General features: G+C 47.1%; 1 protein-coding gene across 2 annotated transcripts in view; it reads left to right on the top strand.

Annotated features, from left to right (window-relative positions):
- Window positions 1-11267, top strand: part of LOC142585299 (RYamide receptor-like) — a 324809-nt gene extending 313542 nt beyond the window's left edge. The window contains exon 5 of one of the 2 annotated variants that reach the window (XR_012829068.1): window positions 8020-8090. Coding sequence is in view for 1 of the 2 variants with exons in the window: in XM_075695953.1 (XP_075552068.1) it covers window positions 8020-8205 (186 nt within the window). In the remaining variant the exon portion in view is untranslated. Of the gene's footprint in view, window positions 1-8019 lie in introns of both variants that reach the window. The other variant, XM_075695953.1, reaches the window with a different exon arrangement.
- The last annotated feature ends 473 nt before the right edge of the window (window positions 11268-11740 follow it).

Genomic DNA, 11740 nt, shown 5'->3' on the forward strand with positions numbered 1-11740 from the left:
CCGCACAATACCTGGCATCTCGAACAAAGCTGATCTATATCACCAGCCCTTAAATAGCTCATGCTACTATATTTGTACGAGAACTACCGTGATTCTACGCATATTTACACTGATGGATGTGTCCTTCCAAACAGCTCCGTGGCGGCAATTGTAATACCATCGAAAGCTACAACAATCAAATTTAAGACGACCCACGCGACAACATCGACAGCAGCAGAGCTCGCAGCGCTCTTTACTGCCCTTCATCACATTGGTGATGAACCGCCACACAAGCGGACGGTATTCTGCGATTCGAAGGCGGCACTGCAGTCTCTGCTGTCACCTATACGACGCGGACCGCACGAACAACTAATATTCCATATTACAGAGACGTTACGCCATATAAGTGATGCAGGCCATGAAATAACCTTCCAGTGGCTTCCAAGTCACTGCGGGATTATCGGCAATGAAAGGGTGGATCTAGCTGCCCGCTCAGCCCATACTGAGGAGCACCACGTCCCAATTCCACTGAAGCTCCGCCTAATTGCTCGGTAGTGCACCGCGTCGCAGTGGAAGGAGCCACATTTAAGAAATACGCGACTGTACTCACTTGATCCCACATTAAGTCTTCGAGCACCATCACAGCTTCGCCGTGGAGACGCCACGCTTTTATATCGACTGTGGTTGGGCGTTGCCTCTACCAAAGCATATGCATTCCGCATAGGGATGACCGACACCGCAACCTGTGACCACTGCGGCCATGAAGAATCGATTGACCATATTTTTTGCGCCTGCCCGCAGCACAGTCCACAGAGGGAATGCCTTTGCCACGAACTTGACCAGCTGGAAGACTTACCACTATCGGAAAAAAGAATTTTACACCATCGAAAGGACCTACCGTCACAGAAGAAGGCCGTGCAAGCACTATTGCTCTTTTTGCGATCTACCGGCCATTGTGAACGTCTTTAACTGGAACGCCTCTTGTGTGTGTGTGCCTCCGTGTGTGCATGTTTTTTTTAAACCTTTACCTCTCTGTCTTCTTTCTAACCCCTACCTACCATGCCCAGTGTAGGGTAGCAAACCGTGTTGTCCACTTCTCTACTCTTGTGCCCTGTCTGCATGCCTCACTTCTTTTTTGCATAAAGAAGCAAACCGGAGACTGATATATGGTTAACCTCCCTGCCTTTCCTCTTTATATATCTCTCTCTACGCTCATTTTAATGAAGCAAGAAAACGCGCTCCTCTTGCAGTTTAAAAAAATATTTCTTTTTTTAGCGCCTTCGTTAGTTTTGTCGGTTTATGCACTGCTAAAACGGCGGAGCGCGTTGCACAGGGCCGCATAGCTGCGTTAGATGGAAGTATACATTATAATAGCAGTTGGTATAATATCAAACAATATATATCAGAAGGAAGGAAGGAAAATAAGAGGTGAAAGGCAGAGGGGTAAACCAGACTAAGTGTCCGGCTGGCTAATCTGCACAGGGGAGTAGGGTAAGGGCACAAAAGATGACAAAACAAGAGAAGATTAAAAAAAAAGAACGCATTCCTTCGGCACACACTATAATTTTTCGATCAGCCCCGTTGCTTAAAAAAACAAGAAATAAAACCGCACTAGCGCTTTTAAAGCAGCTTGAACCGACGTCGGCTGGGACCAGGGTCCAAGAATTCTGAGCTCCGTAAGGGGACGGTTATCAGTCCCGTCGAGCGTGGTGCTGAGCACTTTTCTTTGCGCACTGAAACGACGACATTCACACAGAAGGTGCGCTGTCGTTTCTCTGCACCCGCAAGATACACAATCTGGACTTGTGGCCATTCGGATGAGGTAGGGGTGCGCATTGGTAAAAGCTACTCCAAGCGATAGGCGACAGATCAGAGCTGCCTCCCGTCGTGGTAAACCATATGGAAGGCTCTAGATCAGGATCTAGGGAACAAAGGCGCTGGTTTTTAAAGTCTGCCGAATGCCATTGGACCGAGATGAGCTCGCGAGCAAGCGCACGGAGCTATCCCGCTGCGTACACAATCGTCACTGGTATGTGAAGATGGAGCGGGTACGTTTGCTCGTTTCTAAAGATACCACAATGACTTGGCAACCATTTAAACATGATGTCGTGTCCTTTCTCAACTGCCCAATGGTAACTTTCACGCGTGTGCGTGACAAGTCGTTCGTAGATTTTATGGCGTAATGTAGAGAGTGAACTCTGGAGGGCTGCCTTGGAATTGCAGAAGATGGACCGTTTCTGGTGCGTTTTTCCTGATGATTCATTTGAATTTCTGCACACAGAGCCGCAAGTACGACAGCCGTCATAGATGTCAAGTGTGATGTCCTGAATTTTATCACTGTAGATTTTGCTCGGACAAATACTGCAGCTGCTGAACTGGAGTGCATGACCGAACCCTCGGTGTAAACATGTAGGCGATCGCTGTGGACCTCATGTAATACCAATAATGCTGCCTTCTTCAGTGCTGCTGATGGCATTTGTGCCTTCTTCTTGATGCCTGGAATGGTAAGGCATACTCGAGGCGAATTCAGCGACCGTGGCAAAGAAGGCCATGCTTCTGGGACGTAATTCGATGGTAGCGATGCTCCGTTTCTAGTCACGAGACAGTTCAAACTCGTATGCGGCCTAGTTGTTGGCAGGCAAGCCAAATGGTGAGAGTGTCCTTGCGACTTGTCGAATGCGCACTCTTAGAGCGTCTACTGCAATGTATGTTGCTAAAGGGTGGCCACGCGCTACGGCGATTGTGGCTGCTCTGAACGCACACTTATGGAGGCTGAGGCACGTCCGTAGAACTTGGCCTTGTATACTCCGGAGTGTGCGAATGTTCGTTTTACTAGTGCTTCCCAACAGGGGCAGGCTGTATCTTAGGAAGCACGTAAATAATGCATGTGACAGCTGTAGCATCAGTTGCAGAGATGAGCCCCAAGACTTTCCACCGACAAATTTGAATACATGGGCTATTGTACGTAGTCAACCTCTTTTTCATATATGAGATATGTGGCATCCTAGACAAATCACGGTCGATGATGAGTCCAAGAAAACGGTTCTTTGTATCATAAACGATTATTTTTCGATATATGCGTATAACATATGGACTCGTTGTTTTGTGTGTGAGTGAAAGTAATCAGCACTTTTCTGAGGAGAGTTCCAGAAATTTCTTATGAAGGTAAGAAGACCTTTGTGTGACCACCTTCTGCAGCCTGGCTCATATTTGTGGGCGTATCACGCTGGACGCCCAGATGCAGATATCCTCTGCATAGATGCTTATCTGGACCGTCCTTGGCAATGATCCAACAAGGCCCAACAGTGCTACGTTGAAGAGCGTGGGCCTTAACACTTCGCCTTGCGGCACACCTTTCCTAGTTAGATGGTGAAATCTCATACAATCCTCTGTAAGCACGAAGAAAGATCTATTCTGCGAATCCAGCGCATGGCCACCAATGCCCACATCAGTCAAAACATCGACGATTACTTGGTGTGCTACATTATCATATTCGCGTTCGACATCAAAAACATCGCGACCATTAATTCTTTCATGCTCTTTTGATGTCGGATAGATGTTACCAAATTAAGCACGTTATCGATGGATCACCGACCACGCTGGAAGCCCGCCTTTGCATTCGGATATACCTCATGATTCTCTAAGTACCATTCAAGACGTGCAAACACCATCCTTTCCATTAGTTTCCCAACAAAACTGGCAAGAGCGATGGGACGGCACGATGCCAAGTCTAATGGAGATTTAGAACTCTTAAAAAAGGCACTGGGCGGCTGACCTTCCACTGACAAGGAATCAATCCTTCCTGCCAGTATTCATTGTATCTCATCAAGAGTGCGCTGCGGGCTTTTTGTCCAAAGTTTCCAAGTGCCTTGTATGTAACCCCGTCAGGCCCAGGCAATGATGACTTCCTACAAGTCGCCAGTGCAGCTTCTAGCTCCTTCATAGAGGACATGAGATCCATCCAGGGGTCCTAGGAGGCCGCAACATCACGTGATGTTGATACAGGCAGTGACGACAAGCCAGCAATTCTCGCGCAGAATTCCACAGCGACGTCGATCTCACGTCGTCCTTGATACAGGGAAAGAGATTTAAAAGGGCGGCGCTGTTGCGGAGATGATTGTAGGCCACGCAGAGTTCTCCATATATGCGGCAGAAGCTTACGAGGATCCAAAGTCTTGCACAAGGATTTCCACTTTTGAGATTGTAACGTATTGATGCGGCGCTGGATTTTCTTTGGATCCTCCTCATCTCCCTATGATGGTGAATACGCTTTGTGTGCCTGTATCTTCTTTCTGCTTGTCGGCGAATCGCTCGAAGCCTTTCCAATTCACCCTCGTATTCTGTATTCTTTAGAGAAGGTCTAAAAGTGAACATTGCCTCTTGCAATGCATTTTGAATCTGATTCTCTAGGAATGATGGGTGGACTGAGCTTCGATCGTCCAGCCTGTTCTGCGGAAGGCAGTAGGTAGATGCTTGGCTACTCCCTTGAGCTTCAGATAAGTAGTAACGTGATCATGTCCATGTGGTTTCTATGCCTGAGAACCATTTTACACTGCTTCGAAGACACTGAGAGACAAAATTCTAGATAACTGCTGTAGGTCAGTTCCCGTAAGTATGTCGGGCTGCCGTCATTGAGACAACAAAGCTCTTCGGCCGATGCATGCACTTCCATCTTCAAGCTCTCCCAGAGCTGGGGGAGTGGGGGGGGGTTGCTTTTAAATCTAAACTAAGAATCCAAGGTCCAGGTGTCGCACATAACAAAGCACCCAGTCTTTGCGTGTCAAAACAGCTGGTTGGAGAAATATATGCAGCGACAAGAGTGAATGTAAGTTTCTTTATTTGACACAGTTAAACGCACGCATTGGTCGTCGTCGGGAAGCAAAAGTGAATGTAACACGTTAGTGATTTTACACCGAACATAAACGATGAGCTGGCAGAGGACACACACGTCGTGGATGAGAGATTCATAGCCCAACAGCGGATTGTAGTTTGAAGATTTGGTTCGCAGATAACGATGATGGGAAATTTGTTCGAGAAAATAAACGGTCGAAAATTCGAAATTCTCGATCTGTGGCCTCGAGCATTCCACAGAAAAAGTTATGCTTCCTTGACATCTTTACGAAACGACAGCGGTGAATGAGCCATGATGCTATTCAAGAGTTGCAAGTAGTGGATTCATCGCGTCCAGTATCTGCAGGGGGCTGCGAACATTCGGTGAGTACAAATTCGTCGGTAATGTAAGCATAACAATCATTAGTGACTTCAGAATGGCAAGCAGTTGCAAGTTCTGGCTTTCTGCGCGGACTACTGCAGGGTCTCCTGCAGGGCCTGCTGTAGGGCCATTCGTAGTTGGTGGACGAGTCGTGTCTCATGGTTCTGCGAGTTGGCGTGGATTCTTTAGAGGTGGCCATGCTTTACTTGAATCAGGGATGGTGGGCGTCCATCTCTCATCTGCGCTAGTAATGCACGACGTCAGTGGTCGACGACCAATCTTCGCCGAATTGTGCCCTTGCTTAGAACTATCAGTATGTTTTCTCAACTTGTGATGCCGGGCTCGTCGGCGTCTCACATTAGTTGCGGCTTCTTTATGTGTCGAATGGTCTCTAATAGATCCTCCGTTCATTTTTCTGGAACGGACAACCTTTCAAAGTTGCATCGTCTGCACCCTTGCAGTTGGAGCACTTGGAGTCCGTTGCACGTCAAGCGTCAGAGAAATGTGACTCGGAACACCGTGGGCATATGCCTGGATTCTTACAAACAACACTCACGTCTCCAATTCTCTTACAATTCCGACACTGTAGGGGCTTGAGCATGAAAGGCCGTACCGCATGACGAAAATGGCCGACCTTCACGTGCGATGGTAGGCAATCACCTTTCAAGAGGAGCTTCACGCATGTTCATTGACCAATACGACGAGTTTGTATTATGGCAATGCTACCTGTCGTTGTCTTGATAAAAATAGGCAGGTCACCACGCCTGCAGTGTTTTCCAATTTCTGTGGAATGTGGCAGCGCATTTTGAGGTCACCTAGCTGCGTAATTTTCATGAACGAATCCCAGGCGCTTCCGTTAGTAACATCGATAGCGAGGACCTTCTTGCGTTTATTAATTCTGACGTCTTTTATCTCGCCCGGAGCGACAGCCTCCAGATAGACAGAGATGACCTGTGTCCGTAATAAGTGACCGTAATACTCATTTACTTAAGCGGTTTTTGTAATGCGTAACTATACAAACTCGAAATTCGTGCTATTTTCGACGTCACGTAACTAAGGCAAGGGCGGCGAAGCGACCAGTGTAATTATGTTTAGTGTGCACAATTCCAGTCCTTGAACTGGATTACTCAGAGAGGCGGACATAATTTGCAGAATTCTAAGTGCATAATTGACTAACTACTAAAAATGCACTAATTAAGATTTCGAATAATTACTTTGCGGTATGTATTGCGATAGCGGAACGTGTCATCTACATGACGTAGGTTAAAAAGACGCTTTATTATTTTTATTGTTTATTTAATACATACTTCGTACATGAGGTCTATGCAGCAAGGGCAAAATAAGCAAAACAATGAACAAAACTTGAACACGAAAATACAAAAGGACAAATACTATTGTCACAAAGCAAAGGGATTCCAATCATCAATGGTGCGCGGAAGAAATGAATAGCTAAATTTTTCAGTTTGGCAAAATAACGGGTTAAAGCATTTCTATGCCGAATTGGTCTCATCTACCGGATTTATGTACATGGAGTTGGTTATTAAGCAGCTGCTAAATAAATCGAAGCCGTAAGTTTTCCCTACGCAGTTCAAGTAACGGAATGTCATTAGACCTCATTAGTTCAGTAGGACAGCCGCGGGTTGAAAATTTGTCCTGCACAAACCGAACCTGCCTTTGTATTGCTCAAGGCTGTTTATGTTGCGCTGAGTGTACGGGTCCCAGGAAATGCAGGCGTACTCGAGCTTTGGTTGAATTAGGCAATAATAAGCTAGGAGTTTGATGGATGGTGAAGCTTCTTTAAGTTTGCATTTAAAAATAAGACAATTTGCGAAAGGTGGAGGCAGTTATATTGTTAACTTGAAGGTTCCAGGATAGGTTGCTTGACAGGGTCATGCCTAAATATTCTTAGTTAGTAACTTGTTTAAGTGGGGAAATATTCTGCGATCCAAGAAGCAAGTAATTAGGGAATTTCGTCGCAGTTTTGAGCTTGATTATTAGTTTATCGTGAGGCACCTTATCAAAAGCTTTACTAAAATAAAAAAATAGATCAGTTCAGTTGTTATTATCAATAGAAGATGCAAGATAGTGAATTACGAATTACGGTGACTAATTTCGTAACTGAGGGGAATCCTTTTCTAAAACCGTGTTGAGTGTTCTTTAAATATTTATTCTCATTTGACGCTTTTTTGCAATAATGTGCTCAATTAGCTTACATCAAGCTCACGTTAGTGAGATTAGACGATAATTTTCTAAAAAAAAGAAGGACAGTTGATCGGCCTTCTCAAAAATAGGTCCCACACGGCCTGTCTTCCAGCCATTCGGTAATTTTGAACACGAAAGGGAAGCATGAAACATGATAACCAGGTATGTTGCGAGAGAATTGGCATATCGTAGCTTATGGCCGGAATGCTCTCACATCACCTCATTTTGTCATCCTTGAATCACTGAACAATTGAGCGCTTACGGAGAAGCCAGTGACTGAATATATAGGTGCCGACAATTCCTACTCCGTCCAAACAAGTCAGCCAGTGGATCAGCCGTGAGCACTCTACTGACGTTTTCTACTCTCGGTGTTCGCCTGGCATGCGATGGAGTGCAGCGTCAAAAAATAGTGAAATGGTTTTCGCATGTTGACAAAGGAAGCGGCCGTACAGCAGCATACTTACGCCGCTTATAGAAGAACTGTTGCTTCTTTTTTTTTTTCAACCTGACGGAATCTTGCACTTTTTTATTCGTTGTTGTGCTCGGCGTACCCAACTAAAATGCCACTCTTTCTTTTTTTTTTCCTTCGCTACACCTCCCAACCACTCCCTCCTTCGTATGCACAGGAGCGCTTCAAGCGCGAGTTCGCGACTCGCTGCACCTGCGGTGGCCATCGCTACAAGTCGCCCAAGAGCCGCTTCGCCTCGTACGAGCAGGAAGACAACAACTCGACCATCATAGTGTCCATGCGGCACTCGTTCCGGCTCAGCTTCAAGAACTCGTCGCAGCTCAAAGCGAGCACGCAGGTGTGATGGAGCCACCGGCGCATTCTGACCGGCTCGCGTGAATCGGGGAGGATGACGAGACCGGACCACGGCGTCCCCGGCTTTCCTGCGCTACCTCCAGCGGCGTGGACCGAATCTGCGTGCAGCCCCAGCCCGACGAGCTCAGCGCTGACGCACAGCTGCGCCGCCCCAAAGACGACCGCACGCCGTGGATCAGACGGTCGTGCCCCACCGATTTTCCTCGACACTGAACTTGAGCCCTGGTGCTGCACTGAGAAAGAAAAAAAAATAATAAGTGCCCTGCCTGCTCCACTGATGCGTCACAGGTGTCGCACTATTGCACATTGATGTGTCTGCGCGCGCGCGTGCGGGTGTGAGTATGCGTGTGTGTGCGTGTGCGTGAGCGCGTGCGTGTGTTCCACCTGTGACACTCATTTACTCGCTGCTGTAGAGACGCAGCGAGGGATGTCGGGCTACAGTGAGTTCAGGGCGTGCCGGGAAAACGTACCCAGTGCATGTTAAAGCAGTATTGCGGTCCTCATGGTGCCGAGTTGAAGTTGTATAAGAGGTTTGGCGTCCGCGTTTACACTGTCGAATGACGTGTGGCACCAAGAGCCGTTGATATTTGCGAGCTTTGAGAGTTCAAGAACTCTAACGGTTGTCTTTCACGAATGTTTTTTTTTTCACCTGTTCTCTTGCTTTCTGCTTTCTTCCTCGGTGCTCGCTGGGCGAGGAAGAGACCACGCGTTTGACTGGCTATCGCCGCGCGTATGACAAGATCAGGCACAAAAACCAACACATGCCTGTTCAGATAGACCAAAGTGTGCGCTTACGGCGCTTTGTAACGTGGTCCCGTCGAAAAGCGCCGAGAGTTATCACCCCACTATCGTATACTTGAACCACAGTTGTAGTGTACGTCAATGTAAAGGCTGGTAATATTGTCCGTATGCTTACACAGCTCTGAAAAACGTTGAGCCTACTAAATGTAAATGTAAAGTGTAAATACGCGGTGTTCATGTGGATGTGTTTGTGTTCAATTTAAGGTTTTTAACCATGATGGAAGTGTGTGCGTTGTACTTACAAAAGAAAAGAGTCGAGTGACAGAAGGCTCAGTGAATCCCGTCTATTTTTGAAGGACGCGCTATCTTACGGCCTAATCGTTATGTGTACTGCCTCAGATTTGCTCCGTGATTTCTTCCTTACGCGTCTTTACCTTCTTCTTGCACTTATCTTCTCTATCAGCCTTTATACAAACTGCTGGCTGCAGTGCATCCGTACCAGCACGCCCAGCTGTCATCTCTACCAGCAGCAGTTTTATGGCATCCGCCATGACTCTTCATTGTTGTTAAAGATGCCAGTGCGACCGCGGTTTCGGGTCGGCTAACGTCATAAGCCTCAGTGAGCGCTCTTCGCTTTTCCAGCATTTCGCTTAAGGCACTGCACTCCGATTACCAGGCAAATTCGAATGGGAAAGCCTCCATGACAGTGTTGATAAAGGGCGCAATTACACTCCAGTAACTGGAGCTTTCAGCGTGAGCCCGTATAGACCGCTCTCAAATAGTAATAGTAACCTGAAGTGTTAACTGCCGTGTTAAAATGTCAAACTGCCGCCACTGTACACACGTTCCTGGTGGTTTCCTCAAGTGTCCTCCTCTTTTTTTCCTCTCAATTTAGGCCGAGTACGCGCATGTAACCCGCTGCGGTGGCTTAGCGGCTATATGTGTTGCACTGCCAAGCCTGAGGTCGCGGGATCAAATCCCGGCCGCGGCGGCCGCATTTCGGTGGGGGCGAAATGCGAAAACGCCCGTGTCCCGTGCATTGGGTGCACTTTACAGATCCCCAGGTGGTCACAGTTAATCCGGAGTTCCCCGCTATGGCGTGCCTTATTATCAAATAGTGGTTTTCGCACGTAAAACCCTAGAATTAAATTGACGTGATTGCGAGGAAAGTGGCGCATGGTTATTATCGCAACAGTTGCTACAAACCTGAATTTACAGCGCTTTTAGGGAGCAGCCATATCTTGTCGGAAGCTGAAAAAAAAAACGAAAGAACAACCGCTATAACGCTTAGGCGTTCCTATTGCATGCTTGCTGCCAGTGTTCGGTCGGCATGGCTGTGACGTCAGCTGCCCCGTCACCAAATTTCCAGCCGATAGCGCGGATTGCGTCGACAGCTGACGACTTTGGTTAAGATTAAGTGTGCGTGCTTCAAACAGATGTGCAAAAGTGACGGATTCTGGGATGCTATTCTGGACATCATGAAATTCCGCCATATTGTCGAATTAGTCATCTTCTCAGCGCTTATTGCCCCAAGGGCTACTATGGCATCTCTGATTGGCCCAAAAGTCTGCTACAGCCTTCCTGATCGGCTCAAGATGCCGTCATTGCAGAAATTGACAACCTGGGTGAATTCCAAGATCTCCAGAATAGCACCCCTGGTCTATGCTGTAATATTTCGTGGTGCGAATGAGAAAGACAGGATACGTATTCGCACGATGCAACGTCAAGCACATCAAACCCAATCTAATTCAGTGCAGCGAGCGTTTCGCTGACGTTGCTACGTCATCCTATCACAATAAAGCCAGATAAACAACGCCACGTTAAAATAACGCCGATGGGAAGCGAGCCCACCCATCGGCTGGTTCTTTCGTCGCGATCGTTCCCTCTGGCTTACCAAATTAAACTTGTGAGGCTTGTGAGGTGTGATGAGGTTAGCTGTGTGCCCGAAACCGCGCCCACTTGAGAGAAAAAAAGAAGAGTGACTCAACTTTCTCGTGAAGCCATCAATCTCAATGACTCTTTGTCGCGGTCTCCAACCATGTCCTACTCCTTCTTTTTACCTGTGCTTGTTAAAAATCGCAACTGCGTCTCTGCTACTTCCCCAAGCGTGCTATGATTACTCATGGAGCATATCGTTTTCGAAGAATCGCAGCCTCTGCGTTACACGAAGTGGTGAAAAAAAAAAGATTTTTTTTAAAGTTATCTCTATACATGCTGCTGGAAGTGATTCTTGACAAAAACGTTGATACATTCCTTGTTTGAGTGTGAAGTGACGTCGAAATGATCAATAAAGGAAAAACAAAAACTGAATAGCATCGTGTTGAATGCGCGCAGATTGAGTTTCTTAACGGCAACTTGAAATATTCAAACGATGAATCCCCCCCCCCCCCCCCCCCCCATGCAGCGAACGAGCAGCAGCGTGTGCCTGGCGAGCATTTCACGAAGACTCAGGCACTGGGGTGTAAAACCGCGGGGTCGTATTTTGTGAGGATTCTTTTCCTCCGGTTCTGATCAATCCTTGTCATCGGTTCAGCCAGCCGATCACGCCCTCCGGCGACCGGGTAGCCGCGGCCTCATGCAAACACATGGCGAAGGGTACCAAAAAAAGAAAGCCTAATAAATAAAAAAAAAGATTATGCACCACCAACACACCTCCTGGAATCTATGTGAAGCGGAGCTTAAGTGGAGCGGTTGATCAAATCTTCTAAATTTGCCCGTTTCATTCATGCGTCTTTGGTATAGAAAAAACTGGCGCGCGACCTCCGTGCTATATGCAATGGGAC

Source organism: Dermacentor variabilis, chromosome 1, assembly GCF_050947875.1.
Source record: "Dermacentor variabilis isolate Ectoservices chromosome 1, ASM5094787v1, whole genome shotgun sequence".
Taxonomy (NCBI): Eukaryota; Metazoa; Arthropoda; class Arachnida; order Ixodida; family Ixodidae; genus Dermacentor; species Dermacentor variabilis.